The sequence below is a fragment of the Anopheles cruzii genome, chromosome 2, assembly GCF_943734635.1.
Source record: "Anopheles cruzii chromosome 2, idAnoCruzAS_RS32_06, whole genome shotgun sequence".
Taxonomy (NCBI): Eukaryota; Metazoa; Arthropoda; class Insecta; order Diptera; family Culicidae; genus Anopheles; species Anopheles cruzii.
In genome coordinates, this window is record NC_069144.1 from 21,184,517 (window position 1) to 21,208,646 (window position 24,130).

General features: G+C 51.0%; 4 protein-coding genes and 1 long non-coding RNA gene across 5 annotated transcripts in view; 2 read left to right on the plus strand and 3 right to left on the minus strand.

The window, feature by feature from the left end:
- Nucleotides 1-32: 32 nt before the first annotated feature.
- On the minus strand, nt 33-2,539 carry LOC128267645 (uncharacterized). The gene is made up of 3 exons (XR_008269122.1): nt 2,520-2,539; nt 333-417; nt 33-84 (listed from the first exon to the last, which is right to left on the minus strand). It is a non-coding gene; the product is annotated as an uncharacterized LOC128267645 (long non-coding RNA).
- A 927-nt stretch (nt 2,540-3,466) lies between these two features.
- Nucleotides 3,467-5,417, minus strand: LOC128267203 (guanine nucleotide-binding protein subunit beta-5). Its single transcript, XM_053003993.1, has 5 exons — nt 5,258-5,417; nt 4,712-4,967; nt 4,234-4,645; nt 3,902-4,165; nt 3,467-3,841 (listed from the first exon to the last, which is right to left on the minus strand). The coding sequence occupies exons 1-5, from the start codon at nt 5,373-5,375 to the stop codon at nt 3,830-3,832; spliced, it is 1,062 nt and encodes a 353-aa protein (XP_052859953.1). The 5' UTR covers nt 5,376-5,417; the 3' UTR covers nt 3,467-3,829.
- Nucleotides 5,418-5,947: 530 nt separating this feature from the next.
- On the plus strand, nt 5,948-14,110 carry LOC128278654 (serine/threonine-protein kinase ATR). The gene is made up of 3 exons (XM_053017386.1): nt 5,948-6,225; nt 6,294-8,988; nt 9,074-14,110. The coding sequence occupies exons 1-3, from the start codon at nt 5,948-5,950 to the stop codon at nt 14,108-14,110; spliced, it is 8,010 nt and encodes a 2,669-aa protein (XP_052873346.1).
- Nucleotides 14,111-15,744: 1,634 nt separating this feature from the next.
- Nucleotides 15,745-20,180, plus strand: LOC128278655 (nardilysin-like). Its single transcript, XM_053017387.1, has 10 exons — nt 15,745-15,830; nt 16,048-16,360; nt 16,484-16,886; nt 16,957-17,541; nt 17,615-17,700; nt 17,766-18,363; nt 18,445-18,581; nt 18,648-18,932; nt 18,996-19,418; nt 19,502-20,180. Exons 1-10 carry the CDS (start codon nt 15,800-15,802, stop codon nt 19,725-19,727), a joined length of 3,087 nt encoding a protein of 1,028 aa, XP_052873347.1. The 5' UTR covers nt 15,745-15,799; the 3' UTR covers nt 19,728-20,180.
- A 2,656-nt stretch (nt 20,181-22,836) lies between these two features.
- LOC128278656 (LIM/homeobox protein Lhx6-like) overlaps nt 22,837-24,130 on the minus strand; it is a 63,711-nt gene continuing 62,417 nt past the window's right edge. Inside the window, exon 5 of the mRNA XM_053017388.1 lies at nt 22,837-23,232. Within this exon, the coding sequence (XP_052873348.1) occupies nt 22,837-23,232 (396 nt within the window). The remainder of the gene's footprint in view (nt 23,233-24,130) is intronic.

Sequence of the window (24,130 nt, forward strand, 5' to 3'; positions counted from 1 at the left end):
CAAAATATTTCGATTTGTTTATTTTTCACCTCGCCCGAAGCGGATCAACGCACACACCGAAGGCTAGAGCAAAACAAACACGCACTACACGCACACACACACACAGCAGGGACGGGAGAAAAATTAGTACAATGATTAGACTCAATTCGTCGACACATCAAAGTGACGTGTCAATGTTGCAATCCATTGCTCCTCTCTACCACAAACAGCACACAGCGGCGGCGGCGCCTTGATGCGTGCCACATTGCCAACAGCAGAACGTCGGTCCGCGGAGTGTCGAGAGAAATTTCATTCATCATACTAGCCGCGGCTCTCTTGGATCCGCATCGTACCGGAGTAACTGGCCGCCTAGCAACACTCCCGCGCGCACGCCTGATCTGCTTGTGCGGCACTGGATTAACACAAATGTTACAGAAACTGCGAGAGAAAGAGACACGGAGAGGGATGGAGCGAAACTCGACGTAAGCGACAGAGAGAGAGGGGGCGAAATTCGACAGCCGAAGCCAGAACGAGATGGGTAACGAGAGAAAGAGAGAGAGGAAGGGAGAAACAGAAAGTATGCGTGTGCGTTTGTGTGAATGTACAACGACGTTTTGTGCCTAGTTTACACTGGGTTACCACTAGAGGGAAGAAAAAAACAAGGTAGGCAATAAAAGGGGAACAAAAAACGAACCAATTCGCCTTAGTTTCAGAGCCAATGGGGCCGCCGACAGCACACGGAAGAGCGCAGCACTTGTTATTCTCTCTCCTTCGCCTGTGCCCTATTCCTGTGTGCATATGATCAATTTTTATGTTGTACATTCACTCGAAAATCATTTCGCTTCACTAATTCCCTTTAACCCCCCTCTCTCTCTCTCGCTCTCTCCCCCTTTGCTTCCCATCGCGCGTTACGCGCGACCAACACCAAACCGAATGTTATTACACTATGCTGCCCATTTTTCGTTCCCACCGCCGTGTGCTGCTCGGAACGGTTCCGTCGTCGTCGCTGCAATCGGCGCGGCGACCGTCTTGACGTTTCCGTCGTCGTTATAAGCCGCGTCGCCGCCGCCACCATGCCCGTGGTCCCGTTTTTTCATCTTCTTCCACTGCCGCGAGCGGAACCGAGCAGAGGCGTTTTTCTGGTGAAAAACGGCGGTAGGCGGCGGACACACACAGTGGCGCGAGGTTTTCTTTTAGCATAAACGCAATCAACCATGCACACGAAGAAACGTAGCGGAGCGGATGTTTCCGAGCGAAGGCTAGCGGCCCAGAGCACGGCGAAAATCTTATGCTATCACGACGACGACGAGACCGTTCTCTCGCCGCCGCGGCCTGTGGCGACAGGCCAAGTGTTTATTCCACGGGTTTCTTCTTGGTTTTCGCACACACTCCTTCGCGTGGCGAAGGTGTCGCGTTTCACTAGCGCATTTCCGGTGGCACTCGTACCGGGCCCGGGTAGTAGTAACTAGGACACACACGATTTATGTTTTCTGCTTCCTTTACACCGATCGGGGTGGCCAGTGTCCCGGCTCGACCTGGGCTGACACCAGAAACTCGCCCATCGACGACGAGCATAATTGAGAGAATTTCTTTGGCCTTGATGGTCGACTCACACAGCAAACCGTACGTTGCTACGCGATACTGAAGTCAATCGACTGCACGCACTGTGATCGATCGGCGATCTGCAAACACACACACGGAGGTACGACGAACGTCCACATCCGCATCGTAATCGAAGCTGGTCTCGTAATAGAGAAACACTGGCGGCCTCTTATGGCGTTCGAAACGGTTCGAAAATACAACAAAATGCAACCAACACTTTCTTGCGCATTACCCAACATCGCAGACGGCATTTGGTGGTCGACGTAGCAGCGCTACGAACTCTTCCTTGCGTCCGTCGTGCTGGTGAGTCCATCGAAAGGCATATTTCGGGGCCGAAATCCACTGCTGCAAACTTAACGGTACTCGCGATGGGAAAACGCGTTTTACCTACGGGTCCGGCCCCACCGTGTGCTCGGTTGTGCCAGCAAACCCAGAGTTTTTCGGGAAAAGTATTCTTTCGGCGTCGCGCACCGTTCCGCCTTACGAAAGCGATGGTTTCTTTCGCAGCGTTCGATTAGTTTGGCATGAAACACGGAATCGCTGCGAACCACCTTTTGTAACACACAAAACACGTCCGAATACTTTAACCGACAAACGTAAAACCGTAAAAAGGCTCTGAAGCTGAGTGCAAACCGTTCTGCGTTTTTCTGCTTTCAACACGGAATCCGTCTCCGGAATGCTCAAAAGGAAAACAAACTGAACACAACACAACGCACCTCGGTTACGGTCTTCAAAGCCGCAAGCTATCCCTCTCACTCTGAGTTGCGCTTTTCGATCCGACCGCCCCGATTTCTGACGATGATGGCCGTTGTAATGGCGAACGGTGAACTGGGATCAACACGGAATCTGCACGAAATCCTGCGAAGCGACCACCCCGGAATCGGAAAACACGTCCTAGCACTTAATACTTTAATCGAAAAACGTGACTTTACCCTTACCGTTTGTGAAATGGTTGTTGTTATTAGCTTTATTATAGAGATTTTGAGCTTCTTTCATCTCAATGTACCAATGGATTGTTGTTAATTTGTTTTGACCTAAACACGAAACGTCAAAATATTTGTTGTTTTTATGAATTCGACCGATTTTTGAACCTAACTATGACACTGCGAACCTAACTTTGATGACAAACCTGACACCCGAGTCAACCTACGAAAATCCCGAACACGAAAGAGAGAGCGGGCGAGAGGGAGACAGCGCCAACAATTGAGTGTCGAAAAGGCCGGACTCGAAGCACTGTGAACTTGTTATTATAGACTTACAGACTTATATTATAGACTTTGAGCTTGAAATTCACTGTGAAACTGTGAAAAGGCGAAAGCGAATTGTGAAATGGTTCCAATTTGATTTCTGAGTCTCAGTTTTACTAACCTGACTCGAACCTGACTTACCTTACTATAGACCAGTTTGACAAACTTACTCACTTCTTCGTTCGAATTCTCATTCTCACTCTTCTCACTTTTACGGACATTTTCTCACTTTGTTCATGTTTATTTGTATTTTTGTTTGAGTATTGACTTATTAGTTTATTATTCAGACTTATTATCACTCGCCAGCACCACCAATTTGCGCAGAATATCCTCCAAGGGATATTGTGGTTGCAAGTCCAGGGTGCTGGTGTTGCCGAAAGACTTTAACACCTGTATTCTAAATATATTTTACATACAGTATATTATTCATTTCTTTCCACTTGTAAAGTTTGTCAAAGCGATGTTGAAAAGTGTTTACCGTCGAACCGTGAATTCAAAAACTTGATTTGGTCCCCCTTCGAATTCGAATTCTCGTTCTCCATCTCACAAGTGCCGAATTCTTCTCACTTTAGCTTGAACTGAAAATTTGACAGCATTTGACTAAATAAAGCGAACAAATTATTTAATCGCTACGTGATTTTCTTTGGTTTATTACAGCGAATCGCACCGTTGGATTTTGTTAGATTCTATTACACGTGGTGCGACCACCGTGTGACTAACAGTTAGTAGGAAGCTAAAAAACTGTACGATACAACAGCGAGTACATTGAGTCCATCCAGGAGGAGTGAGTGGAGCAGTTACTTTGAGATTTTTGAGTCCGCTTTGCTATACTGATTTCCTTGAACAACGTCCTATTTGGCTAACATGAAATATTCATTGCAATAGTACAATTATTACTATTTGACTAAAGATACGCTTCGCGCCGGCTAAAACGATGACTTGACCAGTGCACGTTTGAACTAGGTAATACTGTCAATATCTCAATAGTCTCAGAATTCAGCTTATGCCCAAATCTGAAAAGGAGTACAAGACGTTGAAAGCCGGCGTTTTCGGCGTGCTCTTCTGGCTCTTACCCTTAGCGTATAGTCCCAGCTGCCGGTAGATAACGCCGTCCCATCCGGAGACACCTGCAGACAGGACACCTTATTTTCGTGCCCATAAAGCAGACAGACTCGCTGTGCCTTGAGCGTGTCCCACACATTCACAGTGTAGTCATTGTATCCCGCAAACAGCAAGCGTCCGCTAACGGAAAAATCCACCGAATTTACTCCGAAAATGATACTATCTTTACTGAACACGGCTACCTCCTTGTCTGCGCGCATGTCAAACAAACGGCACTGAAAAACAGAAAGCGATCGGTTGTAGGCGGTTTGAAATGAGCTCTGCACGGTCGCAGTAAACTTGCCGTGCTATCGTCTGATCCGGTACTGATTGCGTCACCGCTGGGATGAAACTTTACACTGTTCACGTCCGACTGGTGACCTTCGAACGATTGCACCACATGACCCGAGCGCATATCCCAGATGAATGCCATTTTATCGCAGCTTCCGGAAACGAAAGTATTGCCTGTTTCGTTCGGTGCTAGATCGATCGACATCACGTCGCCCGTGTGGCCATGAAAGCTCTGCAGCAACTGACCCGACTCAACGTCCCACAGCGCGCAAGTCGAATCTCCACTGCCGGTCAGTATTTGCTGATCTGAATTTGGAAAAATGCAACACGACATGTAGCTGGTGTGCGTGCCGACCGTCTTCTTCCGTGAAGAGATATCCTCCTCGAGTGTGATAGGGTACACTGTCACCTTATTATCCAAGCCGCTGGAATGGGTCGAAATGGGTTGTCTCATTGCGGGCCGTTATTGTTAAAAGATTAGCTGAGCTTACCCACACGCCACGAGATTGCCGGAGGGAGCATACGAGCATCCCATTACCCAGGTGGTTGGCATTGTGATGGCATGTTCCTTGTTGGTTGTAAAAGCGTCCCATATTATCAGTTTCCCATCCTGCGAGGAGGACACTATGTGCCGTTTATCCGGGGACCAGTCTGAACACAGCACTTTAGCCTGGTGGCCTTTGAGAACACGGCGGGGTTTGATGTTTAAATAGCTGATCATTTCCAAGCGATCGGCCACTGACGAAACTGCAGTGAAAGAAAGTGAAGCGATTGAAGAATTATTCATGAGCGATGGATGTAGTGCTATGCCCGGAGGAACTCTTGAACTGGGTTTCCGATGGCAAACTTATTTCGCAGTCGATGATTTGCGGTTTGAAGTGAACGGCAGTCTTCGAGAGCTGCGAGATACACCAGAATCTTAAAATATGCTGAGTGCATGCTCCGAACAGTGAATCGGAACATGCACCGAGCATCATAAACAAAATACCACACACAAAAATCGATCGATATGTCCAAGGCAAGGGGTTTTAACTCACGGGCAACATCGTTCAGCTTTTGGCGCTCTTCTTCCAGCTTTGATTTGAGACTTTCCGCTTCCTTCACTAATGCGGACACCTTGTCGGAGTTATGCGCATTGCTGAGTACGTCGGTCATCTTCAAATATCCTCGAACAACGTCCGCGGGCTGCGAGTGCTTTTGGGCACACTTTTCACACACAGGGCAATTTGGAGACGAACAAGTGTTTTTCTGAAGCAAAGTTTTGTTTGTCTCCTGAGCAGATTTGACAGTAACACCCTTCGGAGGTGCCCCTTTCGCGATCAACACAACGACGGTAGGACGACGGTGACATTTGAAGCAGATACAGGGTGATTGCTCAGCAACGGCAAAATATTATCGGTTGAATCGATCTTAAGATATTACGCGAAACTTAATCAGGTAGCACGAAGAATATTGCGTTTCGATTTGATACACCATTGAAACGCACTTGAGGAAATATCTTATGTTTTTCCTAACTTTGCGTACGTTTCATATCAACCTTGGTCTCTTACAGGTGACATTGTTTGGCGCGAACGCGAGAAATAAACATGCCGAGATTCGAGGTACGGCACAGCATGATTAAAGAAGACATTGATTTTGCACGGTGCGAACAGTTTGTTGTTTTTGTTTGTTGTTGCAGTTGAGCGAAAGAAGCAAGTGTGAAATATTTTACGTTGGTCAGCCTTTCGATGGAGAATAATACAGTGAATGACTCCGCCCAGCCTCCGGAGGGTACGGAAGGTATGTGGAAAACGTTGATTACAACGCTGACCAACATGGTGCAGAACAACAGCTCGAACCTGGAGATGATCGTGAACATGATTAGAACCGACATTACCTACGATGATCCCGGATTGTTTCCGTCTTCTGTGCTTGTAACGGAAGCGGAGCGGCTTGCCTGTCGTGCGTGCAATTTTTGGCTCATCAATCAATTGCTTCAAATCGCCACGATGGACGTGTACAACAGGTTAGTGCCCCGCCGATATATTTCAGTGCCAGCAATATGAGCAATTTGACGATTTTGGTCTTTTGCAGTATTTGTTCCAGCTACACCCGGTTGCAGAAAGAAATCGTTACGGCTTGCTTCCTTAAGCAACGATGGTTGGCGCTCGAAATTTCGGCAAAGTTTGTCCAACTTCTCGAGCAGCTCAATGAGCATCGTCCCGAAACAAGTGGTGCATCGATGAACGTGTTTCATGTACCGTACGATTTCGCCACAGTTCACTGCGAGGGTTGTAAGTTTGTGGACGTTCCGGTAGGAAGTGCGAAGAGCTGCCGTATGCTTCGAATGTATAGCCTCCAAGTACTTTGCGAAGTAATCTCGATTATTGCCTGCGAATCAGAAGGAGACGTGCGGAAGCTGTTAGCGGCAAGCGTTCGTGCGGCCTTGCACTGTCTTTCGGTGGGTGCTTTGGAAGAGAAAACATTATGTGTATTGTTCGCACGAAAGTACTTAAAATTTCAATCTGATGCACTGGCCGTGGAGTATTGTCTACACACCGCGGTGGAAGTAATGACACAAACTTCAATCGCCATTGGCCGAATAAAATCGTGGCATGTGAGTCGCATGGTGCGTACAAAGCATGTCACCGATTTTTTGTTGGTGCTGACGGATTTCTATGGCACACTGAATGGGTTGAATGGGTGGCTAAACTTGGAGCATGCTTGGAAGCAAAAACTAACGGCACTCGCATTGGGTGCCTTGAGTAAAACGAACGCCTCGTTGCAAGTTAGTGAACAAGCGTCGCAAGCAGCAGAAAAGCTTAGCCAGCAGTTGGTACTGTTTCTCACCAACCTCAAGCCGTCCGAGAGAGATGCCGATGGGCTGTTTGGCTTGATTGAACACTGTCCGGATGTGATGATGCTGCTGGACCATGGAATTGTCGAACAAGTCGCGATCACGATGGACGATGGCCCGGGACCGTCGGAAAGTATCGAATCGCTAAACGTTCTCAACGCGAGCAGTATTTGGGCCACATTACTCACGGAGACGGAGCGCAATCCGGCTACATTGGAACGTGCTATTGCACTGGCCAACATCGTCAACTTCAATTTTCAATGCAGGCGCAACGAGGCGGATAGAGGCAGCTTGAAAGAGTGCATATTTTTCGCGTCCAAACTATCACTTTTGGCTGTAGACAGTTTATTGAACGCTTCTGGTAGACGATTTCCCGAGCTGGTGGACCTATGTTTCGACGTAGTCCATCTATCGGATTTCAAATTGCTCGATGTAGAACAACAACTCACCTTGCTGCACGTCTTGTTTACACCATTCGAAGGAACGTACCTCCCTGTGACAAGCGTTGGCCACAGCCGTGCGCCCGTAAGTGAGATTGAAAAATCCAACAGCGTTTGTAAGCACACCCTGGAACGCCTGTGTGCCCTGCGGACAGACCATATGGCTGTGGGCAGGGTGAGAAACACCGCAATCGAGAGGCTAACGAAACTGGTGATTGCGATCGGTACCTCAAAGGCTGGTGACAAAGATGGTTTCTTGCAGAGCGTATTACTGACCCAATTTAACCAGTTACTACTGTCGACAAAACTACCCTTAACGGAGCTAGGATCGCTACTGGCGCATTATGAAGTGAAATCCGATCAAGCTGCCCACAAATTACGTGCGCTACAGCTGTTCTGCTGCCTTCGATCGACGTCTGCCGGGACGGATTTTCGAGTTTACCAAATAACACCCAACAAGAGAAGCTACGAATGTACGGCATGTTCCCCAAATCTAGCGGAGAAGAAAAAGAGATATCACTGTAAGACGGCCACGGAACAGCTACGTACGGAAGGCGTACTTGATCTGGATGGCGAGATTCGGGTTGCACTGCGATGCTTGAAAGACGGTGCCGAGCTCGAGACTCGGCTTGCTTGGGCAACGCTGCTGCCGACAGCACTTAGGCACTGCGAATGCATGCTTAGTGAAGAGAGTGTGTCCCACTGGGCCACCTTATTTGGAGACGGATCAGCCGAAGTGTGCCAAGCAATGAGCAAGCATGCGGACATCGTAATGCGCATACTGGCGGATAGGCTCACGGACGAACTGGAACGGTACGAAAAATGTGTCCGATTGCTGCTGGAGAACCTTCTCCTTGCTACGCGGCTCGCTTTAAAGGAAAACACTTCCTACACGCACCAGTGGACAGTGGTCCGGTTGATCGTATCCGTGGCTGCCGGTTGTTTGAGGACGAACGATCAATCGTATCAGGAAACGTTGAAGCACTCGGTGCGCATGATGCTTTTCTTCCTGCTACAACCGGAATCGGAAGTAACGAACGAAGCTTCGCTGGCGGTGGAAGAAATGTGCGCACGTCAAGGGGTCACCCCGTGGAACGTTATTGGCTGGTACCGGCACGACATCATCAAACTAATGACCGGTCTTGTTGTTCGGAACTACTGCCATGCGGGCATCAAGCTCTACCAGTCGCTAACCATCGTCAGCCATACGTTTGGGTGCCGCGATCCGGTAGAATTCGTCAGCAAGTACTACAAGCTCATGATGGCCATGCTGGTCCCGTGGTGTCTGCGCTTTCCGAAGTGTGAGGATCTGTTGCGCGAAATGGCCGTGATCGTGCGCAAGGATCTTGTGGTGATGCTATCGGTATCATTCCTCACCATCTACACGTACCTGTTCATCAGCGAGTCGGCGGATGTGACGAAGCGCTCCATAGATTACATCATAAAGCTAACCGGAAACAGCTTCTTTCATTTGTTACACTCGGACATAAAGGTAGGAGATGTCAGTCCCGTTTCAGCGCTCTAGTCCTTTCGTTAACGTCGTTAACTTTTCACTAACTGCCTCCCTTCTTTCGTAGGGCACTCTATCGGAGATTTTAATCTACTATCATATCAATGCCGAGTGCGTACTGCACGCAATCCGCAGCTTGCTGTCGCGCAGCACCGACAGCGACAACCAGGTACCGACGACCCGGATTGCCGAATACATTGCCGAGCGGTTTCTCGGCGTGCTGGCATACTTCGAAGCAACGCTCGTCGACCCGGACGGTGAAAGGGACCTTAAATCCGAAGCACTGCTCAGCCTGGGCGACATCATCCGGCTGTTGGGTGGCGAGCACATAACTCCGTTCCGATTTAAAATCATTGCACTACTACGGACGGCGCTGGCACTGCATAACGCCACGCTCACCGGGCACTGTGTGAAAATCTGGCGCATCTTCGTGTGTACCGTGGACGTGCGGCAATTGGGGCCCCTGCTGAGCACGATCGTCGTGACCCTCGAGCCACTGCTGAGCCAGTACCCGGAAGACGTGGATTACATTTTTCGCTATCTGGTGATAGAGAACAACAGTCTGCTGGGGCAGTTCATTGGCGATCTGTTCTTTCTCGACGGTACGGCCGTTGCGAACGATGTGAAGAAAGCGGTCGCACTACATACCCCACAGCAGCGGCACAACAGCGGCAGCAGGAGCGATGTGGCCGATCGGTTCCCAGCGCGTCTCGAGGAGCTGATTCGGCACTGCAACCACGAGAACCTGACGGTTCGTGCCCATGCACTGGCCCACTTGCGTCGGCTGTGCGAGGACAATCGGGCTGAGCTGAATGAAGCCATAGTCGGGCAGCATCAGCGCATTGCCATCGGGACGATAGCGACGCTGGTGGAAACGCTGATCCGTGGGCTGGGCGAGCAGGACACCAACCTGCAGCTGCGGGCGGCCGAGTGTTTCGGTGAGCTGGGTGCTCTCGCGCCCGGCCACCTACCCCCGAACTATGCCCCACAGGGGCTGGGCTTTGCGCTGGGCGTGCACTCGGATGCGTTCGCGATCATTGCGCTGCGGGAACTGTGCCAGGCGTACCAGCGCCAGAAGGACTCCAAGTTTGTCGACAGCTTCTCGCTGGCGATCCAGGAAATCCTGACCGAGCGGGGTGTCTCGCCGGCGACGGGCAAAAAGCTGGACGTGTGGGAAACGATCCCGGAGCGCCTGCGGCCCATCATGGAACCGCTACTGACGTCGTGCTACACAACGGTGGCCAAAGCACCGCCCTCCTTCCCACACCCCGTGTTCGCCAGTGTTCGCTCGAGCTGCGAGTGGTCCTACCAGTGGGCCTCGCAGATGATTGAAAGCATTGGCAACGAGGTGACACGGAATCTGTTGCGTGCCTTTAAGCCGAGCCTGCGCTGCGATGGTGGAACCATGTCCCTGCTCCTGCCCTACGTATTGCTGCATGCGTTGCAGCTCGGTGCCGTTGGCGACCGGCAGCGCGTCGCGGAAGAGTTGCAGGCGGTATTCGATGCGGCCGTCGCTGAGACGGATGATTGTTCCGGTGCCGCCGTGTTGGCGGCCGGATCGTCGAGCGTTCTCGGAGAAACGCTCGGTGACCGGCGGACCGGCAACGTTGAAACGTTCGTGGTGGGAAGCCAGGGCCACAGCGATAGTTCGGCCACCGAGCTGGCATTACAGTGTGCCAAGTTTGCGTTCGGGTTGTTTGACTTCCTCGAACGCTGGAAACGGCAACAGCTCAAGGTCGGCGCGGGTGATGTTGCTTCGAAGCAGCAACCGCCTGGTCCCAGCACCAGCACCAGCACTAGCAGCATCAGCCTTCGTCCGGAGGTAGAAGTCGTCGACGCATTTCTGAACCGTTTTGATAGCGATCTGTTGGCAAAGGTTAACTTCAAGTGTCACGAGTACGCCAGGGCCCTGCAGTACCTGGAGCAACGGTCCATCGGCGCAGATCGGGGCCAACGGTTGCAGGCCAAGCTATCGTTTCTGGCCGAAATATACTCCCGGCTCGGCGACACGGACTCGATCGAGGGTGTGATGGCGCTGAAGGCCACCGAACCGACGCTGGCGGAGCAGATCCTCTACCACAACGCCACCGGTCGCCTGCAGGAGGCGGTGGCCTGCTACGAGCGGCAGCTGCAGGTGACGGGACTGGCCGGTGAGCTACCAAAGCTGGAAGCTTTAAACAACATGATCGAGTGTTACTTGCGGCTTGATCAGCCCGAAACGGCTTTGCTGCTGGCGGAAAGCCTTCTCGCTCGGTTCTGTGACACGGTTCTGCGCGAGCCGTTGCAGGAAATTCAAGCCGAACCATTGTATCGGCTCGGACGGTTCGAGGAGCTGGAGGAACTGCTCAGTCATCGCGGTGAATCGTCGTCCGTGGGTTCTGACAAACAGACACAGTACTGGGGCGTTATTTGTGGGTCGCTGATCGTCAAGTACCGCCAGACGGCGTCGGATGAGGACGGGGTTCGCTTCGAGGAGGAAGTGCAGCGTGCACGATTGGATGTGATACGGGGTGGCGGTGTCGGTGGCACGGGTCGCACCGAGTCCCGAACCTTGGATGAACTGGGAACGTACGAGAAGCGGTACGAGCAAGTGTTGAAGCTACACATTATCGGTGAGTTTGAAAAGTGTGGCCTGATGATGCGCCGCTTGCGGCTGCAAGGGGCCGATGGCCCGGAGCTGATGCAAGATGTGCAGCAGCTGATCGATGGTCTGAACGCGCGGCTCGAGGTGCTGCAACCGAACGCGAGTACCCTAGAGCCAATCATCAGTCTGCGGCGTATCTTGCTGAGAGAACTGAAGCTGACGCTCGCTCGGAATGATCCGCAGTCGAGTCGACTGGAGGCGAGGGCGCCCTTGCATCAGCTGATCGATCGCCAGATCGGTGAGCTGTGGATGAAGAGCACCGAGCTGGCGTCTCGTGCAAATATGTACCAGCAGGCGCTACTGTACATTTTGCACGCCGAAAGCTACCGGCCACCGGACCTGTTTATCAAAAATGCCAAACTCCTGTGGGACCGGCGCGATATGACCGGTGCACTGAAGGTGCTCGAGCGGGGCGTGAATGAGATCCTGAGCGAAGGCGCACTGTCCGCGACCGATGTGGCTGGCTCGCTGAAAACCTTGTCGCCCGAGAGCCGCCTGATCTACGCGGAAGGGAAACGGTTGATCGCGGCGTACAATGCGGAAGCTTCCAACATTTCCACCACGCTCAACCATCGTTACTTCAAGGAGGCGGTGGTGGCCAACCCGGAAAGCGAGGCCACGCTCGTACACCTCGCGCAGTACGTGGACAAGCTGTACGCCTCGTGCCCGGCCAACGAGCAGGACTCGCAGAAGGGACTGGAGCTCCTGCTGGAGGTCATGACTTCGTACGGCAAGTCGATGATGTACGGGTCGACCTACATTTACCAGTCGATGCCGCGCTTGTTGAGTATTTGGCTCGATTGTACCGCCAAAATTCTACCGAGCAGCGGGTCCGAACCGGAGGCGGGAGGTTCATCGGGGGGGAACGCGAACCGCAAGATAGCGCAGCACATGAATAAGATGGCGCACAAGTTTCGCGAAACCCTATCGCCGTACTTCTTCTTCACCGCCTTCTCGCAGCTCATCAGCCGCGTGGCGCACCCGTCGCACGACACGTACCAGGTGCTGAAGAGCATCATCGTGAAACTGATGCTCAACTACCCGCAGCAGACACTCTGGATGATGCTGAGCGTGTACAAGTCGTCGTACGCGAACCGGGTGCGCCGTTGCGTGGAAATCTTCAACGATCGTCACCTGCAGGTCGGCGAGATGCCGAAGTTGATCAAAGATTTCAACATCGTGGCCGATCGGTTCATTGAGCTGACGAACAAAGAGATCCCGGGTGGCACCGGGAGTCGGTCGACCTCCGCCGCGAAGGTAACGGTGTCCTCGCTGGTCAAGATTTTGCCAAAGCTGCTCACCGACAGCGGCATGTCGCGGGTGCTGATTCCGATCCAGAGCTGCATGCAGCTGGTGCTGGACAAGGGTTCCGGCAAGCACTTCAAACCGTACCCGATGAACGCGATTTATATGCAGGGTATCGAAGAGGAAGTGACGGTGCTCAACTCGCTACAAAAACCACGCAAGATCACACTCCGCGGTCACAATGGACGCTGCTACACGATGATGATGAAACCGAAGGATGATTTACGGAAGGACTTCCGGCTGATGGAGTTCAACGCGGTGGTCAAGCAGTACCTCGCGCAGGATCCGGATGCCAAGCTGCGGCGGCTGCACATTCGCACGTACGCCGTGCTGCCGCTCAACGAAGAATGTGGCATCATCGAGTGGATTTCGAATCTGAACACGTTCCGGGGTATCGTGTGCACGTACTACAAGCAGCGCGGAGCAATGATGGGTGCGAAAGAGCTGCGCATGTACAACTACACCCGCAGCGAGCCGCTTGCCCGGAAGCGCGACGCATTTCTGAACGTTCTGTTGCCCCGCCATCCGGCAGTGTTTGGCGAATGGTTCCGTGACTGCTTCCCCAATCCGCACAACTGGTTTCAGGCACGCTCGTCGTACATCAAAACCACGGCCGTGATCTCGATCGTCGGGTACATTCTCGGTCTGGGCGATCGGCATGGCGAGAACATTCTGTTCGACTCGTCCAACGGTGACACGGTGCACGTCGACTTTAACTGCCTCTTCAATCGTGGCGAAACGTTCCAAATCCCCGAGTGTGTCCCATTCCGGTTGACGCACAACATGGTGGACGCTATGGGACCGCTCGGGGTCGAGGGGCTCTACCGGAAGTGTTGTGAGATAGTGCTGCGCGTGCTGCAAAACCAAACGCCAACACTCATGTCCGTCCTGCGACCGTTCGTCTACGATCCGATCGTTTCGTGGAGTAAGGTGAGCTCCGGGTCGGGCACCAAGCACAGTACCGAGCGTACGGATTCGGCGGCCCTGCAGAATGTGCTGAATATCGAGGAACGGTTGAAGGGATTCGTGAAGATCAATGGCAAAACATCGCATATGCCACTGTCGATCGAAGGACAGGTCAGTCACCTCATCAAGGAAGCCACCGACACGGACAATCTGGCGCAGATGTACATCGGTTGGTCGCCATTCATATAGACTGAGGGGCCATTTGCTTCGTCACTCTTCGTGTATTTAATTTATGTAAATATGAATATGAATTTCATCATAAAATAAAACCGTTTGGTGCCTGTACCTGAATACTAATACGTAGGAAGTTTAAAATCTACTATATTCAAAACTGTTGCTGACAGTGGCGGGTGGTAGCCGATGGGTAGCACCAGCCTTTCCATTGGAGACCCCAATCCCCTACCTCGTTGGTTCCAGTCTCTCTCTCTCTCTAAAGCAATTGCAAGAGAGAGAAACCCATTTCAGATCGTACACAAAACGCCGTGGTTAGCTGTCAAAATGCCGTCAAATAAAATCGCGACCACGCGTTTCTTGTTGACCATCTCTTCGCGATCTGTTATTAATTAGGGAAAAATAACTGAAAGTACTCAATTACCCGGTCTAGTCAGTGAATTAACGTGTAGCTGAACGCTCACTCTGGTGGAGCAACAAATCAAAAGCAGGTAAAGGATACTAGAAGTACGGCCAGTTGCCGGGCGTAAGAACCGTGAAATGGCACTTCCTGTGGCAAGGATTGCCCCGCTCCTTGCAAGGAGTGTGAAGAGAGTGCACGAAACCGTAAGTAAGCGAGAGAGAGAGTGCGAGAGGGAACGAATGGGTGGGAGCGTTTATCGATATCATCGTCATCCGATGGGGTTGTCAAAAATTGTCGTAAATTTCTCCGAATGATGATGCTCGAAGAAGGTGCGAATGACATGGTATTCCGTCCGTACCGCCTGACAACACACTTGCCTGGTGATATTTTTTTGCTTCTTCGCGAGCCAGCGCAGAAAGGTGGTTTAATGTTATTTTTGATGCTGGTCAATCAACACACCACCGGGGGTCTTCTGTCCGTCCGGATTCGAGCCACACAACCGACAAAAACCGCGCGCAATGCAGAGGAGAAAAAGTTTAAATTTTAGTACATACACGCGTGTTTTCACAGTCAGCCACCCAGCGGGGGTCGGTGAAAAGGACTTTGCTATAAAAACTCGCTTTCCGATCGCGATCAACTAACGCATAACTAAAAAGCGCAATTCCACACTCTGAGTGGCTGTTCATAGCGAAAGGCATCGAACGGATAGTTCCATACGGGACGGGGGAGCATTCGATTACCTCACTGCTTCTGCCACGGTGCGGCCGAAGGTGGTACGAGATGCAGGATGTGCAGTGCTATTAAGACGGAAGCGTAACGGGAGCAATATAAAAAGAGTTCATGAATTATACAGAGGAAGAAAGCAGTCGCCGCTGGTCCGGTTATCCGGAACAGCAGGCGACGCACGAACGGTGAAAGTAAATAGAACTCACACACACCGTACACTGTACGCGTACTGTTTTTCACGTGCTTAGCCGAAGCGGTGGGAGCGGCAGGCGGCAACACACTGTTGGACGTTCGTTTAATAATTAATCGCTGCCCACAGGTCCCCGCACGCACGGGCCGCCTCACCCGGGGCTCGCGGTTGTGGTGGCCAAACCACTAGTGTGGTGTGTTCGTTCGATTGATGCACTACAATTTAGTTCCCTGCCAGCTGTGGCGGTTAGTTGTAGCACCCCTCCGTGCCCGTGTGTGGATCAGTTGTTTCGTTTCCGTGTGTTGAATTTGGTCACTTTCGCAACGCCGTGTGCCGGATCTCTGTGCCGACTCTCGACCCGCGGATCAAACCGACGCCTGCTGCGACGATGAGTGCTTCGGTTTGGTTATTTAATAAATGTGCGACCACGTTCTGCGCCACCACGAACACCGCGTCGGGGCTCGGGAGCCCCGCTGGTGTGAATTTATGATGATAACTTTGTTTACTTTCGCACTTTTTAGTGCACTGGGCCAGGCCAGGGTACCGAAAATAACATAGAGTCACGCTTGAATTTCCTTTGTCTTCTACTTTTCGTCTTGTTCGTCTACCCTCTCTACCCTGGGTGACCATGTGCAGATCATGTGTTGATGTTTGTGGTGGCAGCGAGTTTGCTGTTCGCACGTGTCGCTTCCCGAAATCCGCGATACGGACCCACGTTAATGACCCGAAAGCGCCCGGCCGCGGCAATCGATGGTGGATCGGTTTTGGCGGGCACCGCAAGCAAGATGGTGGTTACGCGCGACTGCTCCCCAGCTTCGATGACGGCGGCAGCGGCTGCGGAGGCCACGAACAGTGTCGCTCACGACGAGGAGGACGGGGGACACCGCAATCCGCCGGTGCGCTACTTGCCCGTACCGGATCAATCGTTTTCCGACCATAAGCAGTACAGGTAAGAGCAACGAACAATGAGCCATTTGGCCGCAGCAAGCGGGACCCCATGACGAGAGCGCGGTGGTTGATTGCTTCCCGTAACTAATTCATGTCCCATCCCTTCCACGATGATGCCACACAGATCGATACTGCTGGCAAACGGTTTGCATGCATTGTTAATTTCCGATCCAACGGAGAACGTAATCAAAAGTGACGCGGGTGGCGCGGACGGCGGCAAAAGCAGCACCGACGGTGGCACCGCATCCGCCTCGTCGTCGTCGTCGTCGTCCGATGCTGAAGAAGCGAGCGAAGAGGAGGACAACAACTCCGGCGAAGAGGATGGTGACGACAGTGGCAGTGATAGTGAGTCGATTGGCCGTGACGGGACGGCGGGAGCAAAGCTGGCGGCCGCGGCGCTCAGCGTCGGGGTGGGCTCCTTTAGCGATCCGCGGAACGTGCAGGGACTGGCGCACTTTCTGGAGCACATGATATTCATGGGAAGCAAAAAGTATCCCAAGGAAAACGAGTACGACTCGTACATAAGCGTGAGTCATTACCAACCACTACCCTAATGGAAACGCCCAATGTATCATTTTTCTTTTTGGCCGGGAACAGAAATGTGGAGGATTCGATAACGCTATCACCGATCTGGAGGAGACAACATTTTACTTCGAGATCGACGAGAAGCACCTGGAGGGTGCGCTCGATCGCTTCGCAAGCCTCTTCACGGAGCCGCTGATGCTGCGCGATTCGATTTGCCGCGAGCGAGACTCGGTCGAGAGCGAGTTTCAAACGAACAACAACCGGTTCTCGTCGCGGCGCGAACAGCTGCTGGCGTCGCTTGGCCGCGACGACCATCCGTGCAGTCTGTTCTCGTGGGGTAACCTGGAAACGCTCAAAAACAACATCACGGACGATGAGCTGTACACGGCGCTGCATGACTTTCAGCGGCGCCACTATTCCGCGCACCGGATGCACTTTGCGGTGCAGGCCCCGTGCAGCTTGGATGAGCTCGAGCGGCTGACGGTTGGCTATTTCTCTTCCATCCCGTGCAACGGGCTGCCGGCTGATGATCTGTCTCAGGGCTTCAACGAACGGAACGCGTTTCGCGACGAGTTCTACAGCAAGTTGTTCGTCGTGAAGCCGATCTCGGACGTGTGCCAGCTCGATATCACCTGGTGTTTGCGGCCGAGCGTTAAGGTAACGGAGAGTAGCTGAGTGTCCCTCATTAGCTGGTTGCTTACGTCCGTTCGGTTTAAATGCTTCTCTTTAGGACTACCATGTAAAGCCAATGGACTACATCTCCTACATAATGGGCTTCGAGGGGAAGAATAGCCTCACGAGCTACCTTAGAAAACAGTGAGTACCCTAGTTCGCGTGCACTTGGGAGCGTATTTAATTTCCCTTTTTCCGTTTTTCCGCAGCTCGCTAGCATTGGATGTAGAGGTAGGGGCCAACTATGGGTTTGAGAAGAACTCGCTCTACACACTGTTCGGTATTTCGATCACGATGACCGACCATGGATTCGAGAACGTCGAGGAGATCCTGCGTGCGGTTTACTCGTTTGTGCGGCTTATGAAGGCGAAAGGCGCGGACGAGCGTTTGTTTAGCGAGCTGCAGGAATTGGAAGCGACCTCGTTTCGGTACCGGAAAGAGAAGGAAACGAGTGACAATGTCGAAGAGTTGGTCGTTAACATGCGTTACTATCCACCGAAAGACATCATTACCGGGTCGGAGCTGTACTTCCGGTACGATGCGGCCGAGATACAGAGCGTTATCGATGAGTTCAACGAGGGTCGCTTCAATCTGATGATATCGTCCACGAAGCCGTATCGAAATGTGACGTACGATCGCACGGAACGCTGGTTTGGCACCGAGTACACGGAGCTGGAGATTCCGCCCGAGTGGAAAAGACTGTGGGAAACAGCGCAGCCGATGCAGGAAATCCAGCTTCAGGAGAAGAACCACTACATTTCCACCAACTTCAGCATACTGGCGGACGAGGATCAAACCAAGCTCGAGGTAGGAATTAGAGACATGATGGTTATCTGTTCAATGCAATGCAAAACGTATTGTTGTTTCTTTCTCTTCCCTTTCTTGTAGATACCTCCTTATCCGGAGAAAATTTTTGAAAACAACGTCGGCGAACTGTGGTTCCGTCAGGATTCGAAATTTAGGCTCCCGCTGGCGCTGATGTACTTTTACATAATATCGCCGCTACCCATTAGCGACCCTCGAAGGTACGCTACGGCATGGTCCATGATTTTGCTTCTTTTTAAACCCCCTTTCTTATCGTCGCTCCGCAGTTGCGCGCTGACCGGGTTCTTTGCTTCCATGGTGAAGTTCCAAATCGCGGAGGAGCTTTATCCGGCCGAGGTTGCCGGTCTCAACTACGAGCTGTACTCCGCCGAGAAGGGGCTGTTGCTAAAGGTGGACGGTTACAACGAAAAGCTACCGATCATTGTCGATGAGATAACGGCTGCGATGGGTCGGTTTTCCGAAACGCTCAGCGATACTGTGTTCGACCTGATTAAGTCCAAACTGGAGAGGGTGTACTACAACGAGCTGATGAAGCCGAACAAACTGAATCGGTAAGAATCGCGCGCTTGGTAGTGAAAAAAGGTATCGCGTTTGCATTACGGTTCACTTTCCAGCGATGCTCGGTTGAAGGTGGTGCAGCAAAACCACTGGACGACGTGGGAAAAGTTCGGGTACCTGAAACAGTTCACTCCGGACGACATCCGGCAGTTTGCGAGAGCCTTTTTCGCTGGCATTAAGGTGCAGGTGCTTGTGCAGGGTAACCTTCACTCGGACACGGCCAAGCAGGTGATGCAGAAAGTTTTGCACAACTTTAACGGAACCGCCATCAAGGACGAGTTTACCGATTTTCTGCACCCGGAGGAGAGCGAACAGATGCGCGACGTCGTTGTGACGGAAACGATCGAGGACATCGATAAGGACAAGGACGGCAAGGTGTCGGTCGAGGAGTACATTGGTGACATGTACCGGGGCGGTGAGGATAACGAAGAGGAGCCGGACTGGGTGAAACATGAGCGGGAAACCTTCAGCAACTTCCGGTTAGTACGCTAGAGAGAGAGAGAGACATGATGTGTGTATTTGTCATCAATTTTATTCATTTGTTTGTTTTTCGAATTTACAGCGATAAAAATAAGGATGGCCTGATGGATGATCAGGAAGTGAAGGATTGGATCACGCCCGCCGATTTCGATCATGCCGAGGCCGAGGCACGCCACTTGATCTATGAGGCAGATTCGGATGCAGATGAAAAGTTAACGAAAGAGGAAATCATCGAAAAGTATGACCTCTTCGTGGGCTCACAAGCCACCGACTTTGGAGAGGCGTTAACGCGACACGATGAATTCTGAGGACAGTGTTCAGGGCACGTTTAGGAACGGTCTTTGTATTGCTTCTGCGACGATGGGAGAGGAGAGCGGAGCTTTAGTTTTAGAAATCACCATACGCTGGCGTGAACGTCTTCCCATGTAACCATCGATCATTGATTCGTTTAGTCACTTAGTTGTATGTCAACAAACAGATCTGATAGAACGCTCGTTTGAAACTTATTATTTGGTTCTTAAGCATTGCTGGTGGACACCGACGATTGCTGCTTAATACTTTACTGCCAAATTGCGTGTTCGCGGCAGGGCAGGTTGACCAAACCCGACTCCAGTTAAGAATTCGTGAGAACCATTTAGTACATAGCATTTAGGCAGGAGACAATGACAATCTCGCCTAGCGCATAAGAAGGGTGGCAACATCAATATCAGCAAGCATGTTTACTGTATTGAACGAGGCTTTGAAGAGGAAATAAAGTAAAAAAGATTTAATTATTTAATAATGGGAACGCTAGGCGCCTGTAGTTGGATTTTTGCGATTTTTTTTAAACTCCCATACAACCTGGGGGCTCCCATACAAACGCAACAAAAAAAATGCAGCATAATTTGGGTTGTTTTCGTACAAATCGAACCAAATTCTGCAAGTGGGGAAATGTTCTGGTGAATGTTTGAAACCCTTCCCCACTTTACCCATACAAAATCTAGGTTAATTTCGGCAAAACTCCAATAGTTTTCAAGCAATTTCAGCCAAATTCAGCTGGTGCGAGTTTTGGCATGTATCCAGCGGATAGTGCGAAGGGAAGCCGATCGGATACGGCACCGGGAAGCCCGATCGTCTGAAACGGAGAAGCAACGGGAAATGAGAAGCGATCATCGGATCATCGAGAAACGAGAATGAAATGAGGCGTGGTGACGCACGCCGGGAACAGCTAGTCACTGCGCACAGGTCGTCCATTTGAAGTAGGACCTGGGTTTCTTTCAGCAATGGAACTCGGCTACGATCGTTCTCAGTATGGCGCAGTTTGGTTTTATTTTAGCTTTTATCTCTCATTTTCTTGGGTATTGAAACGGTGATATTTACATTTACACTGCTGTTACAATATGTGCTTATTAATGGTCAGGTCCATAGCCTTCGCTGAAACTCTCACAAACAGAGTCTTAGAGTGTGTGTAAGTATCGTGTTTCCTGCAGAAACCCCGTTCGTGCTTAAGATTTTTGTTATCTTTAGTTGTTTTCTTCTTTAGTGTATTCTTTACCCAGCTAGGCTTGGCCACAAGCATCTTTTGCTTATGCTTTTATACGTTTTGTTTCTGTTTCCGGTTTGCTTATCTGCTATCATTTACTCTGCCTTTTAGTGCCTATGCGCGAGAGTCTGTGAACGTACTTCTAAGTTTTGTGCTGCTGCTGCATTTTAACATCCATCGTTTCATTGTATTTGGTTTGGTTGTAATGACGAGAGCAAGGAATGGTCAATGTCCTCACTTCGGGTTTATTATAGCTTTCCATTCTAGTATTTTTATGTTTCACAAGCACCTCGCTCAGGGTTGCGTCGCGGCATTTAGTAAGCAATTGAGAGTAAGTAAGATTAGGAGTAAAACAATCGACGAACCAACACAACGCGATAACAACCTTTACAATTTTGTACACCAACTAAACTCAGCATAAGATATGTGTTGTGTTACTGCACGATGCCGTGCTGATGATCCACGCAAAGCGAGCCGAACCGGTTTGATTGCATTGCGTCGCAAACACTAAACTAGAAAAACAAAAAGCATGGCGATAGAACAAATAAGTTGTCAAAGAAAAATCGTAAATCGTTTAACGAAACACAGATAATTCTGCGGCAACTTCGCAAACGCAGCTCTTTACGTAGTTTTCACTATTTACAAGACATAGCACGGGTGCGGAAAAGTATGAAACTTGTGCCGGAACTTTTCATTGGCGAGTGGTTGTCTCTGGCAACGTCTCTGGAACCTACCGGAATAGGACTCAAAACGGAAGTATGACTAGTGTAACGCGTCAATCGAATTTCCCTCGCACCAGGTCCTTTTTGGATTGTTTTTTTTTGCCTTGGTAGCGATTTCCCTACATCATCGTTTCTGTTGTCCACTTTTCGTTCGCACAGTGCAGTGGACATTACTTTATTTCATTTCCCTTGGCACCGCTACGAGGGCCGTTCAATAAGGTCCTTACAATCTGGTGTAGACATGAAATGAAACAGAATTAGCACAGGGTCGGAACTAGGAAATTGTTGCAAGGGAATCAATATGGAGGGAAAAGTGGCCAGAGGATAAATATAGGGCACATGGAATAAAGAAGTATTCTCAAGAAGTGGATATGCCGTCCAGGAAGATTCATTTCGTGCACCAAGAGCCATTGTCTTAAAATATCGAGATAGTAATCCCATGGTTCGATCGAAAGGAAATATTTATTTGAGTGAAGTAATTAGCTCGTTCAATCGATCAAATGATGCAGAAAGCAGAGTTATGATGTACAGAAAATGATGGGAGCTAACTTTTCACATCATTTTCTATTGTCATAGCCGTCCGCTATGATATTAGGCTGTTTCCTTTTGCAGGAATTAGCCTGAATTAGCCACTGAGTCAAGTTGTAGAGAACAAAACTACCAGGATCAGTAAGGGAACTAGAAAACGGCCGGAAGCCATGGAAGCGGAAGTAGGCCTAGAAAGGAAGGCGATAAACACTACCCAAGAGATTCGTTTTTGGAGATCTTTGTAGGGATCCGATCTGCTTCCCAGAGTCTCCCAATTAACGACCCGGCCAAGCCTTATTGAACGTCCCCCGTTAGTAAGATCAACCTTTTGGCAGCCGGGGCAATGGGTGTCGAAAGAAGATCGCACACTCCCGGGCGCCGTAAACGCTTGGGCAGAGGTTAGCGCTGGAGTGGCGTGTCTGTGGCGTAGGTCAGGGCCTGGGTTGGGGCTCTTCGCAATTCGTCGGGAACCCTTCAGCTTTTCATTAAACTAGACTATGTATACAAGGATCGTATAGCAGGTGCCGAGCTCGTCGGGATCTCGGCCGTAGTCGGCTCGCCGGGGGGATCGCCGGGGAGTAGTGGCCTTGTTGGCCGCCCGCGGGGGCTCCCTTAGCGCACCTTGGGCAATCAGGGCATCGGCCGTCATTGGCTGGTGCCGTTCGGCGTTTCGAACGTCTCCGAGTCGGGGCTCCCGTAGCCACTGGAGCCGTCGTCCCGGTGCGGGCCCAGGTTGCTGGGATGGTGTTGCTGCTGCTGCTGCTGCGGCTGCAGGTGCTGTGTCGGAGAGGTCAGCAGCGCATTGCTCGGAGCCATCGTCGAGGACAGGGATGTCGAGGACGATGACGACGACGACGAGGACGAGGACGCCACCGCCGGGCCCATCGAGGGTAGTTGCTGAGGTTGTTGCTGCGATTGCTGGGGCTGCTGGGGGTTCGGTAGAGCGAGCTTGTCCGTTACGTATGGAGGTCTATTAGCGCCGGCTGGTGGCATACGTCCACCGCCGATACCAGCACCGGGGATGAGATTTTCTCCGGCGGGCTGTAGAAACGGGAAAAAGAGAGCAAACGAGAGACAAGAAACGGAACGTCGGAACGAGATTAATTAATTGTGAAAAATGTCCTTCTCCCGCGGCACGAAGAGAGAGTGTTTGGGGCCAGCGCAAAGAATAAGAAGGTATCCAGCGTGTGGCATGACAAACGAAGAGAGAACGAAGAAAAAAAAGGAAACAAAAAATCCCTGCAGCTCAAGTGTGTCCTCGAGCGCGTTCGGAGCCCCGAGAAGAGTCGATCTTCCTTTGCACTCTCTTACCCTCCTTGTCTCGGTGCCGCTCGCTCGCTCGCTCGCCGAAGGGAGGAAAGTTAAATATCTTTCTCGCGGAAAAACACGTAAAAAAATTAATTAACTTTAGCTAATTAAACATTGTGTGGAACACAGTGTCCGAGGGTGGCGCCCGGAGGTTTGTGTGGGTGACGGCCGGAAGTGAGCCGGAGCGGCGAGGACGCCTTTCCGCGGGTTTTTATTTTATTTCGTGCAACTCCGCTGGGTGCGCCATGACGCCACGGGTTGCAGTCTGTCTGTCAGCTGCTGGGCTGAGCTTCGCCTTTATTTGGGCGGAAGTGTATTAGTAACAGTAGTAGTGGTAGTGGCACGGTAGTGTGGACCACGACAATGGATACGCACCCCGGGTACCGCATATGGCCGGATTTTAGAGATCGTTTCCAAATCGTTTGGGTTTTGAGTTCAAACGGAATAGAAGAATGCTGGAGTCTTTGAAGAAAGCTTCGTAAGCACGTTAAAAGAAGAAAAAAATTGAGAAAAGCAAAAAAACAGAAGAATGCTAGGAAGAATGCTCCTGAAGAGTAGTAATAAAATTCAAAATGATAAGAGAGAACTGTTAAGAAAAGAAAAAAACGAAAAGGCAAACGACAATGAGAAT